A 24,736-nucleotide genomic window follows, 5' to 3' on the forward strand; every position below is an offset into this window, starting at 1 on the left:
TGAAGCACGTTGTATCGTTGGAAACGATGTATATAACGTATACACAAATTTGTCTATCCATAGAAAAATCGTAATTAGAGATAGAGCGACGTGTATTTAAGATCTACACCGGTTTCAACTAAAATTCCCGATTTAGCAAGGTATTTGCTATATTTCGGTGCAGACGATCCGCGCGTGAATCACATTGAGGAGATTAAGATGTTTAAGAGATTTCTAGTATGCTGCCGGTCTGATTCTATCCGTATTTCGCCACAATTTTCAAGCAGGAAAATACTGAGAGGGAATTCCAGGTTTCGTCGACGGCAATCTGAATATTTAGATCGGTCTGTCCCACTCGGGAGAAAGATCGTTCTCCACGGAGTTATCGTCTTATTTCGACTTCCGCAACTTGTACTTTCCGGTTACGTTGCCGATTAACTTCGAATCGAATAAAATGCGCTGTACGAGATTTATGTATATTTATGTACACTCGTACGGTACTTACGTACGCGAGAAGACACTCGGAATAATCACGGCACAACGGTTGAAATCCAACAAAAATACCGTGGTTGACAATCGACCGAAAAATACATTATTGTCGGAAAATACGATAGAAAAGGGAGGCGAGAAAAACGCATCTATTCCACAAGGGCTCTGAACGAACGGGTCTTCATCGAGTTATTTCACGGTGGATCATCGCGAGATTCCAATTCTCCGAGTTGCATGAAAACCCCCGTGAAAGAATTATCCGGCGCAATTTCACCTCAAACTTCATCGGCCTGCGTGCCAGTAAAAATACAATTGCCCCACGCGAATTGAATTAATTTATGCAATAGAGGAATTCGTGAGGTTAATCAGCCACTGGGACGCGCGCTCGGGAAAAATGAGTACAAGCTGTTCTTTTCAGGACGCGGTAAATTATTCCGCCAAGTCACGTGCGTATTTAGTGTAACTCAGGGAATTAAATGGGGTTGGGTGAAATCGTAAGGCGGCACATCGGTCTCCCTCGAATGGCCAACCCGTTAAGCCCACAGGGTCCGATAAATAAGTTCGATAACAGAGTTCTCCTTATCTTTTAAATAGGCAATGTAATTTAATCACGCGGACCTGGTCGCGTGACACGTCACAGATTTGTCTCTCGGCGCGCGTTGCGCGATGCTATGCGGTCAGGCTGCTTTAGTTATTTTTTTCCTCCGTCGTCACAGATTGCGAGAAATAAATAGCGCGGTATACGCGTACGTGGTTTGTCGGCATAACTTTCGCATGCCGCTGCAGAGATGATTTGTAGGTGGAAGCAAGACGCGAGTAAAACGACGGGAATATTGATATATGCGTCGCGATAAGTTCCAGTCACTAGTTCGAGCGCTCGAACAAGATTCGCGCAGTTTCCAACCACTCTCGTCCCATTTATGTTGCCTTTCTCATTATCACGGATATTTATTAGATAAAAATCGATATTTGTGTTTGTGTGGCGTTCGAGACAAACAGCATGCGGATATAAGGGGAAAATTCGAGAGAGAGTTTGAACTTTCTCGCAAGCAGTGATTATGGTCCAGATAACATTAGTTTAAATTATCACAACTGTGTCGTTTACAGTAATATCATTATACATACGAAGGAGGTTAACGACGTACGCGTATGTTATACGGTTGTCTTGGAGTAACGAAGAATTAACGTGTCACTGAAATATTCTGGTTACGATTGCAGCTGTTACGATCGCAACGAAAGAATTATAGGACAATTGGATGTATTTTTTAATGAATACTAGTTTAAGAATATGATTTATTTATTAACGGAGATTAACAGAAATGATATCGAATTCACAGAATGGAAATAAATTTCACAAAAGGATAAAACCGCGAATTATATTTACACAATAATACAATTGTAAATACATTCGTAGAAAATGCCAACTAAATCCATCCGTTCCACCATTGGGAAGGAAAAATCAACTGAAAAATTTAAATAACAATGACGCCGAGCTTTTGTAATTTATATGGTTGAACCATCACTACGCAATTTTTAGCCGCGTTATTTGTTCCGTTGACGTTTTAAACTTCCGCTGGTCGGGCAATTATAGCTACAACAAATAAACATTCACCGTTGCAACGATGGTAGATGGCTAATTTAAAAAAAATAAAATTCAAAGATAAAAAGTCCTGCCTTGTAAAACAACGATATATTGATCGTGAGTTATGGTTACAAATTAAATGACAAGTTATTCTTCAGAGAATTATTGTTCGCAGGGAGAAAGGAGTACAATTTGTACTTGGAAAAACCTCGCAGAATTTTAACGAGAAAATGATCGCGAGAAAGTAAAATCTGTAATCGACGCAAAATTAAAACTATAGGTAGTACGGGGTGTAATATGCAGCGTGTGAACAAATTTTCTTCCGAAAGGATAATAAATTGCCGTGTCGCCGCGGAAGGTTAAGGAGCTAGCTTTCCAATGCACATCCTTGCAATCTATCGCCGTATCAGACCTATTAGAGCCGTTAACGATCTCAGATCAGATTTCATTACTTCATTCCGCTGCGACGAGCTGCATCGCCTCTCTCTCTCTCGTGCCCCGTCACCGAAACGGAGAAAAGAGAAGAGAAGAAAAAAATACAAGAAGGATGAAGGAAGAGAGGAGGACAAGGAAAAAGGAGAACGTTTCAAGAGAGTAGCAGGAGATAAAAGCGATTAATTAAGGCTCGAAGCGTCCCTCCATTTTTTTTGTCTCGCATCCACCCCACGCTCCACACAGCTTCGTCTGGAGCTACTATCTGTCTATTCTCTCTTTTCTCGTGTAAATGCAGTGTGCAAAGGTCGATTTTGCCCATCTACCATGAACACGAGCCGACGACACGACGTATCCATTATAGGACAAGTGGGCCACGTCGCGAAATAATGGAACGGCCATGATTTTGTGAGTTTATCGTCAGCCGTCACGTGACGCGGAAATGCAGCAGGAGACTAGTGCAGACTCCCACGCTTAAACGGGTCGAGGGTACTCGCGCTTAGGCTCGTAATTAAAACACGCCGGAACTTAATGTTTCCTACTTTACAAGGGCTTTGAATTAACAAGGCCGCGACACCATGCACGCAGTGTGCCGCGCGTCTACGTACGTATCGCCAAATCTTTCCAAGATGTCCGAAATTTTGACAATTTTCTACGGAAGTAATATCGTATTGTATGCAAAATAAACACGAGTTTCATCAGCGAAGAAATATTCAGTGTAAATTACACGAAAAGCGCTGACGCGATGAACTGAAAGTTTGGAGGTTCTTTCTTCGTGATTAAGACGAACAAAGCGAAAGCTGCTGAATCTCGCAAGGTGTGAAAATAATTACCAGCTACTTTATTTTCCCATTGGTCGGTCGCGTCTCCTTCGAAGCGCAGGAAAGACCGGAAGAAAATCCGGCCGAGTAACGAGCAGCGCCCCAGGCTACGAGATCGACTCCAGACAAACTCTTACTCTGGAAGCGGCGTTTTATTATTGCGAAAAGTTATTTCAAGGTTCGTCATTCTTTCCGGGTTTCGTAGTAGCGAGATAAAGCGATTCCGAGGAAACGAAGTTTCTTGCTCCCTCCAAGGGGGCTTCTGCGACCGAAGCAACTTCGCCAATTGACAGAGCACCTGCCAACTACCAAGAAACGTTATTTCAAAGTAATACTATACTTCCCGATCGGGCAGACCATTGAAACTTTCATCGAATCGGATTGTCGAATATAAAATTAGCGCGATAATGAGAAATCATTGGCGCACGCGAAATGGTTTTTCCAGAAAAAGTTAGCGACGGAACTGCTTTTTACTACAAACCACGATGTTCGACATCCGCAATGTCCCCATAGACGGATTTATAATTTACTTGCTCGGAGATCGAATTACGTAAATGTCAATTTGCTACCATTTGACTTCGTGTTTTCGAACTTTGTCGTTCGCTTTGGCAACACTGAAAAGTTTCCACGAGCGAGAATTATAAAAAGAAAAACAGTGCATCTCGGAGGAATTAAGAAGGAAGATTCTACCGTTTTTATAACGGATGCCGAGAAAATGAGACGAACTCCTTGCAGTTTCAATTTCGCTAATCCCCGTAAACGACCTTTTTTCCCTCTCAACTACGCGCGAATGAAAATCATTCTTCACCGTAGATTTACTCTTTCCGTGAGCAATCGAGCAAGCAAACCCAAGACGTAACGTATCATCGCCTGTTTTGTAAATGAATTTTCTTTACGATCATTTGAACGCTCAAAAATTATAACAAATCGTTCTGCCACAAAACGGCAGTCACGATCGGTTTCCTTAAACTCGCAGAGAAAGGAGGATAGTCCAATTTATCATCCAGATAAAGGAATCACAATGGTTCCTCCGTCGACCGAGTTCGAAAGCATCCACCGAAACCTACAAAACTCGGCGGCGACGAAGCGAGACAATAAGATAAGATTTCCAAAAGTTTGGCCGGGATGCCCGTGTGAAAAGAAATAGCCACCAACGGAATTGTGCGGAGACACGACGACGCACGCGACCGATAAATACAAAGGCTGCGATTAGAAGAAGTACCATTTCTTCTGTATAAAATAAGTTACAATTTCTTGTCGAAAGTCACATTTCCGTGCCTTACTCTTCTCTTCTTCCCTCCCCCCTTTTTTTTTCTTCTAATTCAACCGTCCTTAATTTTGTTCGCACGAGAAAATAAATTCCAATTTTTTTAACGTTGAAAATCGAGGTTAACGATAATTGAAATTTTTATAACGAACCAATAGTTGAACTTTGGCGAATACAGACGAATGATTTCATTAATACAGAACTACGAGGAAACTTGCTGATCAAAGCTCAGTTTTCAATTCCCATTTGTGATGGTTCTGAGTATCGGGAAATCCAAGCTTTTCGCAACGCGCAGTTTTCATTGAAATAAAAAATGAAATCAAATCGATTTTCCCCTTACAAATCTTATCAACCGTACCGATTTTTTAACATCGTAGTAGCTTTGCGATTACCTATGTTATGCACTCCACGATCCCGTATTTTAGCGAAATTTTCCAAGTACATATTCTTTTTTTCTTCTTTTTTTCGGTTTCTCTCGTTTTATCATGCTAATGAAAAGGGGCGAAGGTTTTTTGCGAAGAGCTATTCTATTATCCGTCGGATGAATTTTACTTGCATTGTTTAGAGCCAGTTAGCTTGGTGTACGTAAAAATAACGACATACATAAAATGCATCGGATTTTACTACAGCTATTAGCATAAATTATATTGCAACGTCGTTGTCGTAAAATAGTACATTCTTACTAGTAAATTTGGACAGCGAAATGTCGCTGATAACTTTCCGGGCTCGTTTGTATCAATCGTTGAAACGAGTAAATGAGATAACCGGCCGTAATTAACAAGCAGGGTTGTCGATATAATATTTCGCTTTAATTGTAATTAAAGCCAGTCGCGTAAAACGAATTCGACTGTGAATTTAATCAAATCTTGATCATGACCGTGTCAATGAACCCACAAAGCGATCGAATTAACGGAACGGAATGATCGACGAAATCGGTTAAGTGAGATTTTATAATAAAAACGAGAGCCATGCGAAAAGTGTTACTAGGTCGTCGATTTACTGACCCTAGAGATAATCATTTTTCCGGATTTATGATAAAAATATCGTTCACATCCAGGAAGTCAAGAGTGAAGGAAAAATGTGTTCGCTAGCTTGAAACAATATATAGGATGCAATTTATTTCACGAGGAAATACTTTTGAGAAATGATAATTGGTGGTAAAAACAGGAAAGACAAACTCCACGAGAAAGCTCGCTACTCTCGGCGGAGTCATTTCATAGCCAAGGATGTGCGCGGTTTAATTTCAGTTATTTTCAACGAATTAATAGGTTGCTATCCAACGCATTAGCATTAGCGGAAAGTTGCGTATCTCTACACTTGCTGATCGTTGCATTCTCGCAATTAAAGCGAAACATCTCCGAACAAATCCCAATCGGAAGATCGAGGAAATAGCCATAAATAATAATGAGGTAACTGTATCCTTAAAGAGCGTTGTAAATGAAAAAATTGTTAGAGCACCGTCTGTACTTGCCACTTCTCCTCAACACAGGGAAACATTTCCCGCGATCTTTAGCAGCTTACCCGAAACTTTCGCGGTTCAACTTTACACAGTACCAGGCAAACATTTAATTTACTGGATTAAACTTTGCGCGGATTATACCGTGAACAAAGTCTGGCCGTGGTCGGGTACAGTATCGAGCCAAATTACCGAAGTCGTTCGTCTAGAACCTAAGGACCTCTAAGCGATAATGTAAACGGAGTGTGAGACACGGAATTGAAATCATCGCGCGAATGCACGGTTGAGAAAAGTAGTCAGGTTCGATTTTGAAAAGGATCGCGCGCGTGTTCTATATGCATAATACGTTTCTGAAGCGCGCCGCGTCGCGCCACTTTGCGTAATTAGTTTACGTGATCGATATTAACAGGAATCGTGTAGTCGACGACGGCCGTGTTGCGTTTCACGCCGGAAAGAAAAGGCTATCTCTCTCCGAGCGTATCATTCCCAAGGCAGGGCCACAGACTTATGAATAATGCATACGATAAATTCGCGTCGCACGCACGCATGCACGCCGGTAATTCCATTAGCTGTACCATTTTGCCGCTCTATAGCTGTTACGTTTTCAATCGAATAACTTCTACTCGTCCGTTAGATCAGGTGGTCAAATCTCGACGCGAATCAGTCCAAGGTATACCGCAACCCACGCTGCCCGACTTCCATCTAAACGGAGCAACGTAATCGTATCTAGTATTCAGAATACCGTTTAGATTAATTGATAATTACCTTCTGTACACATAAAGAGTATGGCAGCAATGGACAGCCTCGCCTGCCACCTCAAAGCCATGTCCGCGACTATTTGATGACGCGTTCACTTTGATATTAAAGCGATTCACATCCTCTTCATTGGATGACAGCACATCGTCCATCCACTGTCATGCTAGCACCACGCGACAAATTCCTATCGCGGTCGTGTTGACATTCCACGAAAACGGTGTATACTCTTGACGTCCAATAAACGCCACGAGATTCGGTGACCCGAGGGTCACGCGAGATTAGTTCAATTTCATTCGTTCCGACACCACGACTCGTTTGCTCGACCAATTCTCCTGACGCCCAGTGTTTTCGTTCACCTTTCCCATAGGACGTTTTCGATGATTGCGCGGAAATAAGTCGAAAATAAATACACACACACTCTCCTGGCCGGCGGTCGATGCTATAGTTCCAACACTACCACCTTTCACTCGTCACGATAGAAAAAAAGAAAACGCGCGTCCGAAACGTTTCGTGGAAACTTTTCCCGTGATCGTATCGCGGAAAACTTGTTGGGACGCGGCGGTCGAATTATTTCAACGATCCTCGAATATACGTTGCACGCTTCGATCTGTTTCTGCTTCGATCTACACCTGGCAACTGGACACCAGGCAGCTTCCAATCGGGGATATCGATTCTTGAAATAGTTCTTTGCCCCGAAAACGCGTCAAGGAAGGAAGATTCCGGCGATTGCCGAGCTAAGATAAAAGTCGAAAATTCAATGTTTATTCCATGATGAGGGAGCTAGGCCGTGATGTGCTCGCGGACGTAATTCCTTCGAAGAGTTCTCGCGTTTCTATTAAACGAGAACGCCATTTATCACTCTATCCACGGGAACGAAGAATGTCGTTAACCATGCTTCACAACGTATCTTCTCGATTTTGCGGCTTTATCGCCGTTTTCGGTGTTAACCGACCGAAAGTTCGATGCACTTGATATCTCCGTGTATCTCGGTCAAAAGCGTCATGAAAACGGCGGAAAGATTCTTCTCGCGAACTGGCCCCGTTTAGGGCCTAAAATAACCGGAGTATAATGTAACGTTCCTTGAAGAATGATCTTAACATCGTCGCACGTGCCTGTTTACGATAGTATCGCAGCAATATTTCGTTTTTCGTCCGATCAAAACTTTACTACACACGATTCACATTGTTCACACGACGAGTAAACGCGAAGGTACGTTCCGATGGCGATTGCCACGCGATTTCTCTTCATTTTCACGAGGGGTTCGATTCGCGAAACAAAATATTAATTTTCTCGAGAAAAATTTCGCGAAAAATATATGCGCGACATGGTATATAGGACGACGCGACACGCACCACGTCTTGATTCGGTGGCAGATTTACCCTGACTGGGGTGATTCTTGGCCGTAGGAGCATGCGCGCTTCTGATCCACCTCCTGTGATGGTGGAAACGCGCAGAGGGTCCACGAACAAGGTCCGCGCACACGTAAACTTCTCTCGACACACCGAGCTTCGAAACACACGTATGATGCCACGGATGCGAGCGAACCTCACCGACACGATGCTGGGTCAGCGTAGGTGTAGTGTTAAGGGTAGCTCGCGTCGGTCACGACGTACGGCACTGTGTGTCACGGACAGAAAGTGTGGCAGGGCGTGCAAGGAGTACAGAATCGAGGTACGAAATCTACGATACTCTTTAGAGGCGCGCGATAGGCTTTGAGATTCAGCTGCGTGTCCATTTCGCCTGTCAGCCTGACCGCCAATCTTACCGGTTACCCACTGCGAGAGATCGCACGTAACCTCGTTGCTTGCTACGTACTTTCCTTTGGTTGATTCCAACGAGGATACATTGCACTGTCGTCATCGCCATCGGTACCGCTACCATCACCGTCATCGCCATTCCAACGATATGCTAATGCGCCTTGTATACGATAACACTGCAATAATAAGGAAAGCGACCTAATTACGTGGTTGCCGGTTATCGGGATACCGCGTCGACATGTGCTACTTCGGACTCGCCTCGTGTTCTTTTCCTCTTTGCCAGGCTGTGAATTTGAGCGGTGAGCTGAGGCGAAGGTCGATAGTTAGGCGCAACGAAAAGTCTCGATCGAGGTAAACGTTGCTTCGCTCGAAAGACTTCTGGTTAAAGCATTTTTAACGAACTCGCTCCAAGTTTCCGCTCTCGTCATCGAGATTGATTACTTCGAGTAGCAAAAACGTGAAACATCGTGCTTCTTTCGGCAGACGCTTGCGTATTCGACGTATGCTTAAGGAACTTGAAGAGCAGCGTCTCTCAACGTGGCGCTTATAACAGGCTGTTTTTGTTTTCCATCGTATAAATCTGTTTCCATGATTATCGAGCACGCTATCGATGCATGTTATTAGACGAACCACGTGTGCGTGATCACGCGAGTGTATAATGACAGGGGGTACACGCGATAACCCGCGCCAACCACCGGAAACCGCTAGCGATTAGCTGTACTCCACTGTCTATCGGCTATAAGAATAATTTCACGGTGTTACACGGTGGATACGCAAGTATCCCGTATATGTTCGTTTCGTTTGTCGATTCGATTGTTGAGTGGTTGTCGCACGATATCAACGTAAGATCGATGAATATTATAATACGTCAGGAAAACGTCACGCACAGAACCTTGTCTGTCGGTAGAGAGGGCTGGGAATTGTGGTAGACGTAAACGCGCAGTAAAGGGGTTCCGATATTATTTCGAAAGCACATTGCAAGATTAAAATCGAAACGAGTTGCACGTTTGTAACGAAAATGGCTATCGCGTAACACGATGAAAAGAATGCGAAGGACTATGACGAGCGACAAGTTGAAAAATCCGCTCGTAATCCTAATTTTCCGCGTGTCACGTGCAATCAGATATGATTAGTACTCGCGTTTACGACATCGTCGAACATTGGCGCTTACATCTCATGGTCGTAATATTTCGACGACATCGTGAAACAAATGACGTTAGTGGAACTCGTGTTACATATACCTCAAGCTTAACAACTATCTAGCAAAGTTTGATGAAATCTACTTTATAATCCTCGGTTTCTGAAATATTTGCAGTGAAATTTTGCGCATATGGGACACTGATATAATAACTTCTGCTTTCACGCAATGAATACACGTTCTCCGTTCGTGCAAGCTTGCACGAGTTAAGGACGAGAATTACGAGCCAATGTCGGTATAATTCATTTGGACGGATAGTAAATTCCTAAATCATTTCTCAAAGAAAAACGTTGACTGAACTTTCGCCAGCGTTTGTGCATAACGGAGAGTGGCTGCTCATTGCGTTCCATTGATCCAATTTCAGTTTGATCCAATTTCTATTTAACCGTTTAAAAATTCTTCTAAGTGACGCGAGAGCTTGCAAATTAACGAAAGCTGTGGTTTCGTGTTTGAAATCTCGTTCCACGGTGCGAACTGCAAGACGTCCATTGAAAAAAAAATTGCACTGACTAACCGTACAAGATTCCAAGCCAAAGTTATAAATAACGTTTTGCGTGACGGCCGTGCCTTTGCACACGCGGGACCATTCATCAGCAACGCCTAGCACGTGAACCTACCGATAACGACACCCTACCGGCAGATTCGATCGGTCGATGAAAGGGGCGGCTGTCGAATGTACCGCGGATCAGTCGCCTCGTCTCGATCTCGTGGTTCCATCGGCTCGTTTAACAGCCTCGTTCTGTTGTCAGGCACGGGAAAGAAATTGAAGATAAACAAAATTATCGGAGCCACCTTTCGTTCTTGCTTAAATTCGAAATTGTCGCATAAAAACTCCGACTCGTCCGCGCCTCCTCTCTGTCGCATTTTTTTACAATTTGTTCGACGCGTCGAAATATTCTGCGCGTGCGTAAAGACGAAACAAGCGATACCAGCTACATTTTGCCTGACCTGTTTCCTATTTCCGCCGCACTGTATTTCGTCAGTATTTCGTAACATTGATCGGCACGCCACGCATCGCAAATTAACGCGACGATAAAACGGCGCATAAAAGCGGTTACTTGGTAGAAATATGGGCGACGATCTCGCGCAGAGATCGTTTCACAGCGAAGCGGTTACTTTCCGAACGCCTATAATCGTTCGTAAGAAGACAGCAGCTGCTAATTTCGAGACGTGCGACCGTATCGGCCAACCAACGATTAGAGGCAGTAAAACTCGCGGCTGTGACTCGGGCTGCATAAGTTTCTAGCACGGCACGATAAATCCGCCGATAACGATGTCGGCATGTGTGCACACGAAATTCGAAGGAAGCAAGCAAGAGGCAGATTGGGGGTGTCGAGCTGCATGGCAGCCAAGTAAACGTTTGTCTCCACGTAGAAGGCGTCGACCTCCTTTTTCCGTGACGCGCGATCCCTTGAACACGACTGCAACACGCTAAGATTTTCGATATTTCGAAATTGATGCCGATAACAAGCTCTCGCTAGTCCCCGACGTCTACCGGGCGTTCTTGTTTCCCTGTTATTTTATCGGTGCTACGCACGAACATTTCCGCACGAAATTGAAAAACACCGCGTTCCGCTGAGAGAATACGTCAGCCATGAATTCTTGCTACCCGATAGCTTACGAGTTTCTTTCCGCGTTTGCACATTTCTCCGGGGCGAATTCCAAATTGAAATCCGCTCGAGAGTATCCCCGGCCTGTGGTGTGCTAAACGATTTCATAACTCGCCGTGAGTTCCAAACGGAGCCGCCGTCTGGTCAAGTCGCGTTTATGACCGAAACGAAGGCGCCTTGAGCTACTCGCAAGACTTGGCGAATCCACAGGGAGTTCGTAACGAATGTAAAAGCTGCACCGAACGCGGCCAGTCCGGAACAAAGGCAAACGTGTTTCTGTTTCGAGCGTTATCCCGATAAGATGTGAAATTGGTTTGCTAATAATGGAATTGATTCTCGAAGGAAATCGTGGCGAAACGTTGCACAAGTGTGTCGGAAAAGCGTAAATTCTACCTACGAGCGGTCCCGTTAATTGCACAGCTCTATAAGCAGATCTATATCTTTAAATAAAATCCATAGAGTTGGTAATGCCGCGCACGATGAAAACATTACATCGTTGTCCCAGCATTTGTAGCGAGCACGCAAAATACAGTTTATGCGGTGATAAACATTCCTCGAGGAAATTTCTATGAAGCATTGTACCAGTTATCATCGTGGACACCGATATTCGTACTTTATAGTTACGTACCGCTGTAGCCAGTGTGTATAGGAAATTTTGTATCCTGGCCGAGATCCAAACGCATTTTTCCACCGAAAATTACAAATGCCTTGAACGTTTGTTTCAGAGGGAAGCGTATTTAGTTTACGATCTTCATCAATACTTATTACCTTTTGTGCAACGTGTCGCGTTAGTAAAATAACAGTCTTATTGTTCACGGCTGGCGTAGGAACTTTATAACAGTTTATAACACAGTCGCAGAAACAATTATAACTTTTCTCTTTCGTGCCGTCTGCCAACATGCATTCGGTTTATCTTTATCTTTCAACGAGCCATAACCGTAATGCTAAACACGGTATCTCGTGCAGAGACGTCCCCATCGAGTGGCGCGACAGAGTTCTTGTTAATCAATCAAACAAGTTAAAATCAAATAGACCAGGGCGAGCGTGTCTCGGTTAATAGCAAAGTTACATTTCGATAGATTTGTTCCATGCACGTGTATCTATTAGTATGTCGGAGGACGCAACTTCCCGAATGTCGCACGGTCAAAGGACGGCCAATATCGGAGAAGTCGAATCCGGTGAGTTTCGCCGTTTGAATTCTCGCAGTCCGTCTCTCGTTTCCTTTCTTGACTGGATGACAATCGAGAAGGGTTACACGGCTATTATACAGCTCGTTACCCAATCAGCAAACTTTACCAGCAGTTTACCTAGAATTCCGTGTAGATTCGCTTCTTTAGATTATCGATCTCCTTTATCACGTCACTGTCCTAATCCGCCGTTACCTCTCCCTTCTCTGTACCTCACCTTGGATTACTCGTATTTTTATAGATCTCTGCGCGATACAAGCATCTTATCTACCATGTATTTTACATTACAAAACGTAAATGGAATTTTGAAGTATACGTATATGTATACTGGAAGGTTTGGTTCGTAGCAGGATCTGGATATTTTCCAAGAATTACCCCGTCATATTGAATTAATCCAGCCTCCGGTTCTCTTTAAACAAAAAAGTTTATCTGCACGTTACTTTGTATAATCAATTCGTCGTTTGCGTTAAACACGGGAATTGTATTAACCGAGTCGGCCAACTTTTAAGTATCCGAAGTTCGATGGCTTTCGAAAAGCGCGGCTTTTCCGGCAAGATTTTCGTCGGTATGCTGACAGGAACTGGAAACGGAAAACGTTTCAATACGAAACTTCTCGACGTCGGGAAACTCGAGACGGCTCTCTTACCGGAGGAGAGCGCGATCAAAATGTAGTCTAGTTTCTACGAAGTTAATAATACACTGGAGTTCGGATAGTGTCAGGCAAACTATACTTTCGTCGTAATTTAAAAAGAAAAACCACGTCCAACGTAGAATAAAAAAGAGGTGAATAGGAAGGCTAAATTATCTGTAACACAGATTATATCGAAGTTTCAAGGTAAGGGTAATGAAAATTCCAGCAACTTTTCTCTGCAACGCCGTGACTCAGAGAGTTATCATTTTTTATATTCGTGTTCCCCTAAAAGATAATGCACTTAGCTTCCGGCTTGCCGTAAGCCCCGACTTAACAACCTTTGCTGTTATTCCGACACGATGGTACTTGGCCCTAGGAGAGGCTCGTGCTCGTTGAGTACCTGGAGGCCGCGAACTGTAAGCTAACTGAAAATTAACGTGCCAGCGAAACCTTTAAAGCCGACGAGAATTTACGTAGTCAGAGGTCGTTACGCATAGATTTCGGACGGTCGTCGGTCTGTTCCGTCGCCCATTCCACGGCCCAGTTACCAGATAACATTCCAAAACGAACGTCTATTCCGATCTCTCGGGCGAGCCTGCAATTCAGTCGCGCGATATTTCTTTCATGAAATTCCACCGGCCATTCTTGCCGACGTTCAACTTCTCGTCGGAGTTTCTTGGATCAGAAGCACGAACGGCCGATATCTCTAGGTCCGCTTTTACAAGAACTCTCACGAGAATAATTGAAGCGGGTGAGAGCGTGGCGTTAGTTAAAGTTTGACGCGACAAAGAGGGAGGGATAAACGCGAAATAATTTCCTCGCCGCGCCGGTTGAATGGTAGTTTTCGAGAATTAACGAATTATCATCGCACCTGTTGGCTCGGCAGCGCAAAGTTGAACAGGGTTTAAACGCGGGGAAATTGTTTCAGGTTTCAAGTTCTCCAACAATTTTCAGTGGATTGGCGATAAGCGCTCGCGAAGATAAAGTTTGCTCGAAGCTCACGGCGAATAGCTCATCCCGCGAGCGAGAGCTTATCATTTCGTTAGAAACGTAACGAGCTTCCGAACTTGGACGCATCGTTGCCGATATTTCTCGCCCGTCCGGATAAACGGCGAAATGGAAAGAGGCTGATCTGTCGCGTTAAGATTTTGAGAACGGTGCAACGCGATGTTGTCGAGCCGCGTCGCAGATGTCTCGTACGGTATTAGCGTCGAATATGGGACAATTTCGAGCTTTTGAGCAGCATATGTATACGTACGTCTAGTTTCACCCGAACGAACGCGGCTAATTACCTCGAAGGTCCTTCGAAATCCTTCGCTGAGGAACTAGGTCGTAATTCGATGTTCGCGACGTAACGCGAATTTACGTCGAACAAATTTACGTGGTTTCACAAACATGTACTATGGAATGGCTGATCGATTCTCACTGAATGGCAGTGCAAAGTATTCTATATACTTGTACAATGCAGTATATCGGCATTCGTCACGAAACACCGTGTTCGCGTAAACCATTAATCATCAAGTTGTCACACGACGACAGTGCACACTGTTCCGAATGTCAATATAATCCGCGGTACTAATGAACTCGCGTGTATATTAATTCGTCGGCCTTCTGGTACACGAAAGCACGCTAATATAGATATCGCTGGGAAAAAATGTTGCTTTCTCCCGATGATATTCGAATAAATGGAGATTCCGAATATTAACAAATCGCAAATGTTTGGGAAACAAATACGCGGATCTCCTTCTTTGTCTCTTCCTCTTCCCTTCAGCATTCGTCTCTTGTTTGAACCAGTTGCGACAATGTTTATTGCGGGTCAAGCGGCTTGGCCATGCGTTCACCTTTATTTCCAATGTTATCCTTCTGGTCGAAATTTTTATTGTTTCAGCAATTTCTCGAGCACGTTTTATCTCGAATTGGCAAGGATGTTCTAATAAACGAAACGAAATCAACGCAGCGGAATCGCCAGCTCCGGCCACGCTGCGAATTTTATTCTGCTCCAGGGAACGTTCCGTTCAAAAACAATACGTTTTAAAAAGCATCATCGGCAAAACGAAAGAATCTTTTTAAACGATACAATAATCAGCGGTGACGGAGCGTTGAATTCAGGATTCGTTTCTCTAAGGAACGTTTGTGCAATATTTCTTGCGAATGGAAACGTTTCCTTATCCGCTCGCGACCTCGCTAAAAAATCTCTAGTCAGAGATGTACAACATTCCTTTCTTCCTTTGCCTAAAGTCGCATCCTTTGATTAATTTTCTACAGGCATCTGGATCCGCTGGAACACGACAAATATATCCGCCCAGCCGTCACCCACCCCTCGTCCGCGGCCGCATTTTTCTTCCAGTCCTCTGCCCATTTCCCGGCTGCTCTTTCAGCTACTCAACCTTCTCGTGAATTTATCATTTTACGAATTTGCTGCCGACTCGCTCTTTTTTTAAACTTTTCGTCTTTCTTCCCTTGTCGCGTTACGTTGTCTGTTACAAAGGAAACAACCCCGAAACTCAGAAAAATCGCGCGATCGATATCTTTTTATCGTTACTCTTAAACTTTATGGTAAAATACAATTATCGTCGTATAATCGCCTTGAATGACTTAATTACATTCCACCGATGCTTTTTACAGCGACGAACAACATTCCCTCGTATTCTCTACCTTGTATCACCGAAGTCGTGTTTTTCGTCTCAAGTCTTTCGGGCGACTGGTCGCTGAATACCTTAAAGCTTTCAACCGGTATTAGACGACAGAATTCCCACGAACGACAAATTTATTTATCGATCCGTCCTACGCCTTCCCCTGTTTTATCCTTTCGGTTGATCTCTCGACCACTTGTCCGACAGTGTTTCGACGAGGGCCTATATTTATTGCGATCCTATACCGCGATAGCTCCTCGTATTCGTCGACTAGCTCCACTTCGTCTCGACGTTTCTTGGATTTTTTTCCCTCGATACTCCACTCATCTTACCTTCTCCTCGCTGGTCTAAGCACTTAGATACCTGACAAAGAAGAAACGTTTGCGTTCAAATTGTTTTCCAATTCGATAATCGTCAAACATATAGTCTTCCGACTGTAATCGTACGAATTCATCTTCTTTTATATTCATATATGTTATATACCTGAAGAACGATGAAAATTTTTACGACAGAGCGAAGTTTTAAATCGAATTATTTATTTCGTCGAAAATTGACAAACTTGATTTAACTGAACTTGAATTGGAAGAAACTAACTTCAATATTCGTGATACTAGAAGATGTACAAAAGACGCAGCGATTAGTGCTTACGTAGAATTTAAAAGCAATAAGGAGATTTACTATGCCGTTTATGCGTCTGTATACGAACGCTTAAATGAATATACAACCTTAAGAAGAAGAACAACAATATACGAAGACTTCGATCGACATGCCTTAACAATACACGTCTCTAAAGTACTTGTCCCATTTCTTCAAAAAATAAAGAATATAGAACATCTACGGCGTGGAAAAATGTTGAAAAATTAATCGCTGCCTCAAGACGAAATCTGGTAATTTCATTAAAACGATGGTGAACGTAATTCGATTGAGGGAGTGATTAAAATCGGGGTCGCAACGAGACGCAATCAATTAAATCCACGTAAACGGAATTGCAACGTTATTCGTGAAACGAACGTGTCCTTTTTGGAAATTATAGTCCATTCATCAGTTTCCATCGCAGGAGAAGGTAAGCTGGTCGTCTGTATGCCAGATATTAATAATTAGAGTGGATAAAAGGACGTAATTGAATCAGTGCCTTAATTAAAAATCGCAATTAGTGTCTTAACCAGAAGCCTCGGGGCCTACCTTACGTAAGCAAAATTAAATTAATATGCAGTCTGGTCCAAGCGACGGCACTCAACGGTTTTGCTTAATGCTAGAATTACGCGCGATACCGGAAACAAGAGGCGAATGACAGTAGAAAACAAAAGGGGAAAAGCGATTTCGCTTTGCAAGCAAAAAAGCAAAACGAATCCGGAAGCTGTTCTCGCCTCGAAGAATCGTGCAACTCCGACACTCGTAAATAATGCGATTTTCCATCGCATGGTTAAAATCACCACGGCGTGTGGTGGTTGCCGTTGGTCTGTCGATCTAACCAACGCTCAAGTTTGTTGCTGAAATCGTGGAAGAAAAGTACAGACGATGGAGGAAGAATAGTAGCGGCGGGTGGACTACTGATTGCCGACGAATGCGGATTGCATAACGAAGAATAGATTTAAATCTAGCACGGCTGTTTCTTTTCATCCTTCTCTCTCGAGCTTTAATCCCGAGCTTTATATCGCTCTAAGGAATTATAATCTGATATGGTTCCAGTGCACGTCTCTTATTCGTCTGCTCTTTCGCGTTTCAATCTTATGTTGCTTAATCACATCGCAATTGACTACTTATGACGACCAAAGCGATCGTTTTTCAAATAGATGCGTGGCGATTAACCCGCAACGGTATATATCGCAAGTGATGAAGATCATGATTGGAGACCAGCGTTTGGCTAGCGAAAATGATGCCGCTGTACAGGGTGTTTGTAGTAGAAGTATATTTGGCGAAGCTCGCTCAAAGCAAGCCTAATCGCTAATTGTTCTCTCGATGCAGGAAACGTAATAAGCCAGTATTGTATTCGCTTAGCCCTCAAAATGTTGGAAATGCAATTAGAGTCCGGCAGGTAATTAGTACGTGATACTCCAAAGTAAGTACGGATTACCGATACCATTGCGTTCTACGTTCACTTTACCAAACAATAATAGTGTTGTTAGTGAACGTGACAATTGCCAGTCACCGAGAAAAGACTTTGCTCCGAATTCAGCTACTACATTTTATAAATCTTCGACCTGAAAGACAAGTTCGTTCCAGCGTTACGATCATTTCACGGCCCATTTTCGTAAATTCTCGTTTCCCAGAGGATCGTATTTCTGGGCTACAGCTTCCTGGAATTAGAGTAAGATTTTTACAGTGTAATTCCCTTATTATTCGGCAAGAGACACGAACACGAAATGCAGAGACATAAAAGAATCCGTGCAACGTGTTCGAAAGAGTTTTCTCTTCCAGTTTCTATGATATGTGCATTTACACTCCTTTTCTATGTGCTGGCAGTTTTCCTCTTTCTTTTCTCCATTTCAAGCAACTTTCCGTCGGTCTTCCTTCCACGTTATCCTGGAATATTGTAATTCTGTACCGTTATATAGGCTACTTTATTTCTTTTCTTTTGCTTCTCCTCCTTGTGTGTACGCGAGCATATTTTCGAATGCAGTTCTTCAATCGCTTTGTCTTTTAATTACCAACTAGGTGGTCGTTAAATTTGTTCCACGATGAAAAACCAATTTTTCACTGCAAACAGTATACAGTGTAAATGTTTCGTTAATTGCTGCTCGTCGAAAGAAGGATACAATTTTACATAAGCAAACTCTGATCGAATTAACCAAGCATTAACATTATATGCAGCATAACAATAAATCAAGCGACTACTATGCGCTGAATCGAAAACAAGGATTGTATAGAGAATTAAGAATCGTTCGATCGATACATTTACGAGAAGAGTTAATAATACTAGCAGATTCAAGCAACGCGGTAATCGATCTAATTTAGAATGCATTAATAACCTGAAATTCGTAGAACAAAATATACACGAGACTCTTGTCTGAATTACGGTAAGCATTTCGAATCATCGAAACATATCGAAAATATATAAAGCTGGATCAAAATATAGACGTCGTAACGGTTCGAGCAAGCGACGGGAAATACCACGGGAAATTTCGGGAAATAGTTGCCACGATGTTTAACATAAACTCGACAAAAAGCATACTACACGGTATACAGTTTTACCAATGAGAATGTTTCCGTACAGTTAGCGAACGAGGGGATCCATTCGCAGACGCCGAGGGAGTATAAAAACGAAGGAAAAAAAACAGGCAAGCGATCCTTTTCGTCGACGCCTCCGTTAATTCACCAAATTACCTACGCCTACCCTATAGGGAGCGACAGCCAGAAGCGTAAGAACGAAAGTGGTACGACACGCGTTCCAGACAAAGACGTTCTCGTTTCGTAAGCGTCGATTCGCCTGACCACCAATTAAGGAAAAACGCGTGCATAAAAGAACAGTGAAGAGTAATCCACCTAACGCTACCCAACTGTGAGACGAATACAAAACCCTTTGACGCTTCCGTACGTGTCGCAATTACACGGAACAAAACAGCAGCCCGCGTCTTTCCTCCCACTCCTCTAACTATTCCTTTTTTTTTTTTTTTCGTTGTCGCCCTCGACGTTGCCTCGCTGCAGTCTCACACAAAACAGCCTCGAAATTTGCGTGCGCGAGTACCTTTGAAATGCAACGAATTCTCGCCGTTAGCTTTGTGCTTTTTAAAGGAGAATTGTGCGGCCAAAATTTCAATGAACGCGCGCCACGCACACGCGTGTACCGATGTATGCGTTCATCCTACGCGCGGCGTCCGCGTTTCAGCTACCGGTAATTGCACGATGGTTACGAGAAAACCGCAGCTTATGTGTTCTCGTGTTGATAATGCAAGTCCCGTGATGTGCGGCCCTTGTATCCCTATCGTTCCCGCTCCCGTTTCCACTCCCATATCCTCTCGTCTCAAAGAGGATTATTCGATATTCCTAGTTTACCGGTTCATACGTTCATTGCGGTGCGGTGCCTCTGTTGTTGGAAAAATGACCGTAATACGGAAAAGATAAAATCGTTTGTTTGACGAACGTAGTTACGCAGTTGATTCGCCTCGGTCTTTGCATCCTTTGGAAAAATAATGAAACGCGCTTCCAGCATTCATCGGTCGGCTTTTGATCAAACTTTCACAAGGCAAACTGACGAGTTTCCCTTCAATCGATAGATTTTATTGTTGTAATACGATTTATCGGTAGCAGCAAAGGATTGATAGATAGAGAGAGAGGGATACGAACATTCGCCACACCATCTCAGGGATCTCCAAAGTGAATTCTTAAAAAAAAAAAAAATACATATGCAACGAAAAATTGTCAAATTTTTGAAAGATGTTTCTTCTTTCGTTACTACGCGATTTTGTCGTCGCTTGTCTCTTCTTCGTCGCATTTCCACACATTTTCGGACTTTCTCTTGAAAAATCAGAGTCTGCACGTTATAACCGAAAATGGTTGCGGTAACCGAGTAAACTGTCGGCGTTCTCGGCCATGAAATCCTTGCGAGAAATTCAATAATGGTATCACCTCGAGAGAATGCTCCATATCCAGAATTCCAAAACGAGGAGAGAGAGAGTGAGTGTGTGTGTGTGTGTGTGTGTATGTGTGTGTGTGTGTGCGTGGGCGCGTGCGTGAGAAAAGGAAAAGAGACAAGCGTGTGTTGGTAAATAGAGAAACTGTCTGCAACAGGGTAGCATCGACGGTTAAGTCACCGATGGTCGATACTCGCGGCAATTTCATTAGATCTTCACGAGCTTTGATTCAAACATCGCCAATGCGTGAATTAATACTCGACCAGCGAAACTCGATACCGAAACCTATAACATAAACTTGGGTCGAGTGCTGTGCACGCTCTGTCGCATCGAAGTTGGATTAAATCGTGATTCGTCTTCCATGGAGAGGCGTAATCGGTGTCAACCGAATCAAGGATAGTATTAAACTGCCACGGAAACGCGAACCCGTACCACGAGTAGAAAATGCAACCAGATCGTAGGTCGTGCTAAATACCACTCGAGGATGCAATGCCTGTTCATCGTATGGAATCGTCTAAATCGGTCGAAGCGCAGTGCGAACAACAGAGGACGGGACTCTCGTAGATTATAGGATGCAAGTCGACCGACCTGGAATTTATTGCGTTTCGATTAGAGACCGAATAACGGCAGGTTCGGTCTATTGAAGACGCTTAAGGCGCCTCGAGTACTCTGCAACGGAAAGGTTAGCTCGGAGGGCTCGCATAAGAGAAACGATGAGTCTCAGTGGGTGCTTCACCGGCTAGAAAAGAGGGCCAGGCCAGCCTGAACGAGTTGTGCAGTCAGCGCAGTTTAGTTTGCACTCTGGTGTTTTTCCTCGTTTCCTCGTACATTTGGAAACAAAAATGAAATAGAAGAACGGAAATAAGCGAGAACTACGGAAGTCGCAAACACGGAGCTGGGAAATTTGAATCGGCGCTTCTCGGGAACGGACGATGGATGCGGCAAAAGGATGGAAAAGGTCGACAAGAAATATGAGAATGGAGACACGCACTCGAAATGAACGAGAAACGGTATGGGAACGCGCCATAGTTCGGCAACATTAGAAACGGAAAGATATCGCTTAGGTGGTTCTGTCGAAAACAGTTTTCGGCCGGTGACTGGCGTTGGCCATTTGCCAAACGAACCTCTCGCGGCTACCGTGTGCACGCTACCGGTCGAAAACGCCGAGCGAACCTGAATCGCGGAAGACGCGCGCGGATGGAAACAGGACACGGGATAGGGGTCGACGGGATAAAATAAAACGAGGATAGTCGCGACTCCCAGAAAATAGAAAGCGCGTAAACATATAAATCTCGTTGGCCGAGAGACCGAGACTACTAGGTTAGCTGCAGTTGGAAGTTAACGCTCGTTCCGTTTCCCTTTACTCTTCCTTCCCGGTTCCTTAACCGCGTTTTATCCCCATTCTTTCTCTTCTATTCGCTTTGCGACGACTATTTGTGGAGAACGCTCGGAACCTTCGATTCGGAGAAGATGAAACGGATACGAATCGTTCGAGATATGCTCTTTAACGTATCCGCGACTGAACCGACGTCGTTTTGGCTCGTCCATTGGTTTCCTTTTATTTCGTACGTAATCGTCTATGCAGATTTTTCCTGTCAAAGTCTGAAGGAACAATCAACACGACGATACAAAGTACAGGAGATACGCGGTACGGAGGTACAGAGCCGAGTACGTCAAAGAAATAGGATGCGATTAAAAGTAGACTTGTTCCGGTGTTGATTTAATCGACAACTTTGTTTGTTACAGTGAAAGAACGCTGACCTAAATTGAGACTTTCTAGCGGCAACGAGCTAACACCGACGCACCTTTCGCTGTGTTTTAAGAACGTTCCGTGAAAGAGCGAATAAATTTAAAAACATTTCAATTACATCGGCGAAATAATCGTTTTCTATAAGAGATTAACGCTTTCCAGACGAGTAGTAGCGAAAATAATTTGTAACGGCTGTATCGTGTTATAAGTACGTATAAAATGTTACCTTGATTATAGAAACTATCGTTTAAAAAATTATCATCGAAGAAGCCCGTGCAGCGCTTAAGGATGACGTTTAATGCCTGGAACGGAGGAGCGCAAAGTTGCTAATTTGATATCGGGCTAATGGTTAGCGTGGAACGATAATCTGGTCGCGATGCGCCGGCAAAGTATTAAACGCATCGCTAAATAAGTCGAGAAAAGAGCGAAAGGCTGTAACGATGGCGAGGCGCGGCGGCAAGATATTTTCTCTGCATCGCTATTCGATCCATGGCTGGGATCTCTTTCGGGATAGGGAATTCCTCAAGCGTCATCCGTCGATTATCGGTTGATTTTCGATCCAGAAGCGCTCCTGGTGAAATAAAACCGGAGCGTAATATAGAGATGCCATTGCGGTGCGTGGTATCGCGGCTGTAAAAGACGAAGACGGATAACGACCAACCGACGTAAATACGCTGCCTGGTGGCTCGCGATCTCTATAGGCAGGTATTATCTACACGGACCGTTTAAACCTCCTATATAAAACACGTATTCATATTTCTTCCTATGGGAACCGGGACCGTCACGCGATACACGAAACTCTGTATATCCCGTAAACGGTTTTATAACCCAAAGTTGAAGGTATGCTCTTACTACAAGCAAGCATAACGTCGTGCTTGTAAAGCGCTGCTAACTCATCGCCGTGACTGCGCGCGGAATTTCAAAGCTTGTTGTTCTTGTCCGTGCGATTGCGACTCTGGCCGAGGAATTTTTGTTCCGAGGCAATGCGACGTCTCCATCGATCTCCAACTTTTCCGACCCACAAGATTACCGTTTTCATCGATCGTGCAATTTTATTTACGACAGGACGTGATACGGGAACCTAATTTGTCATCGACGTACACTCCGTCGTAAATTCGAGAATCTGGACCAATGATACCCATGGGGAAACGCGAAACACACGGATGCTGATTGTGAGATTGTCGAGAAAGTAGATTAATTCTCGTAGTTAGTCGGACATAGCTCGTTGCCTCGAATAGCAATTTACCGGAACCTATAATTGACTAATCCTTCGTTCCTCGTAACTTGAACTTGCTTAATTTAATTGTCACTATGTAATTCTCACTTGCAAGTTGTACTTTGACAAGTTCGTCTACGCTTCCTAGAAATTTAGCCAGGTCGACAAACAAAAACACGAATGTAAAAAGCTTGGAAGAACGAACCTCGTCTCACTACACATCGGATACTTCACGATACGATTCTCTCTATAAATTTATGAAACGTATGGAAACGTGTATGACTCCTTAGGTAGAAAGCTATAGGAGATCGATTCCGATCCATCTATGTTTGAACCAACGAATTACGAATTTATTTATGTATTTATTTATTTATTTACGAATTACAGACGACTTTCTTTGTGACCACACGAGTCTAAGTTCACTCTCGTTATACTTTACAATCTTCTACGAAAAATTTCACGAACGAGCGCCTTATTTCCTGTAGATGGACAATCGTAAAATCTTTATCACAGTTTAATCCTTTTAGGGGGTTTCTAGGCCTCGCAATAGTACCTACCGATATACGATCTCACTGAATGTTCCGCGTCGTTTCGTGACGTGGAATAAAAATTCAGTCCGAAGGATGTCGGTTGAAACGAGGCATTAGTCTTTGATCGCGTTTCGATGTTTACCCCATATTCAAGAAACTCTGGGGTACATTTCAGGATAGACGCGATGAAATTTTCATCAGGCTCGCCAGTAAACGTAACATCGAAGGAAATAATTCTTTGCTGAAAGGCAGCCCAATGCTTACTGACGTACATATGTAAATCCTATTGTAGGATTTTTTTATTTATTTAGAAATATTAGAAATTAGGGTTTCCAATAATTTCTATCCTATATGTTAATTTTATTGATCCATAGATCTACTTACAATGAATTAAACAAGAAACCACGATTATTTAACGTGAACTAAATACAGTAATGTGCTATAACTAAGACAATTAAATAGTTAATTCACAACTCTCGTCACCACGGTTCCAACGCTTTATTTCACGCGGAACATCCTCTTCGATAACGCTGACAACACTCTGACTTCTCGACTCACGACTGCCTGTTAATTCGTCTTTCTCCCTTAAGTGTTTTGTGTTCGCCCCTTTGTGTTTTCTCATAGCTCCACTACGTACGTGTTCCGCGACCACGGCCACGTAAGCCTTTTTTCCGCCTAACTATTCGACTGAAGAACCGACGACACATTGGTGGGCCGCTCAGCCCATTGAAGTTTCCAGACCCTTTTGACCTGTCGGCTTTCTCTTAACATTATTTATGGTTCACCCGATATTTCTTAGACAATCTGTCCACGATACTACGCTATTCTGGTAATTTCACGGATAATTTGTGCAGGGCCGTATTCGACTAGT

At 43.5% G+C, this 24,736-nt stretch overlaps 1 protein-coding gene and 1 long non-coding RNA gene across 9 annotated transcripts in view; one reads left to right on the forward strand and one right to left on the reverse strand.

Moving 5' to 3' along the window:
- Window positions 1-8,163, reverse strand: part of LOC126920281 (cell adhesion molecule 2-like) — an 85,092-nt gene extending 76,929 nt beyond the window's left edge. For 2 of the 5 annotated variants that reach the window (XR_007711920.1, XR_007711919.1), the window contains exon 1: window positions 6,792-8,161. Coding sequence is in view for 1 of the 5 variants with exons in the window: in XM_050730399.1 (XP_050586356.1) it covers window positions 6,792-6,852 (61 nt within the window). In the remaining 4 variants the exon portion in view is untranslated. Of the gene's footprint in view, window positions 1-6,601; window positions 6,729-6,791 lie in introns of all 5 variants that reach the window. The other 3 variants (XR_007711921.1, XM_050730399.1, XR_007711922.1) reach the window with 2 other exon arrangements.
- Window positions 8,164-8,282: 119 nt separating this feature from the next.
- Window positions 8,283-24,736, forward strand: part of LOC126920294 (uncharacterized) — a 118,561-nt gene continuing 102,107 nt past the window's right edge. For all 4 annotated transcript variants that reach the window (XR_007711927.1, XR_007711926.1, XR_007711925.1 and 1 more), the window contains exon 1: window positions 8,283-8,453. This is a non-coding gene — a long non-coding RNA (uncharacterized LOC126920294). The remainder of the gene's footprint in view (window positions 8,454-24,736) is intronic.

Source organism: Bombus affinis, chromosome 9 (genome assembly GCF_024516045.1).
Source record: "Bombus affinis isolate iyBomAffi1 chromosome 9, iyBomAffi1.2, whole genome shotgun sequence".
Classification (NCBI taxonomy): domain Eukaryota; kingdom Metazoa; phylum Arthropoda; class Insecta; order Hymenoptera; family Apidae; genus Bombus; species Bombus affinis.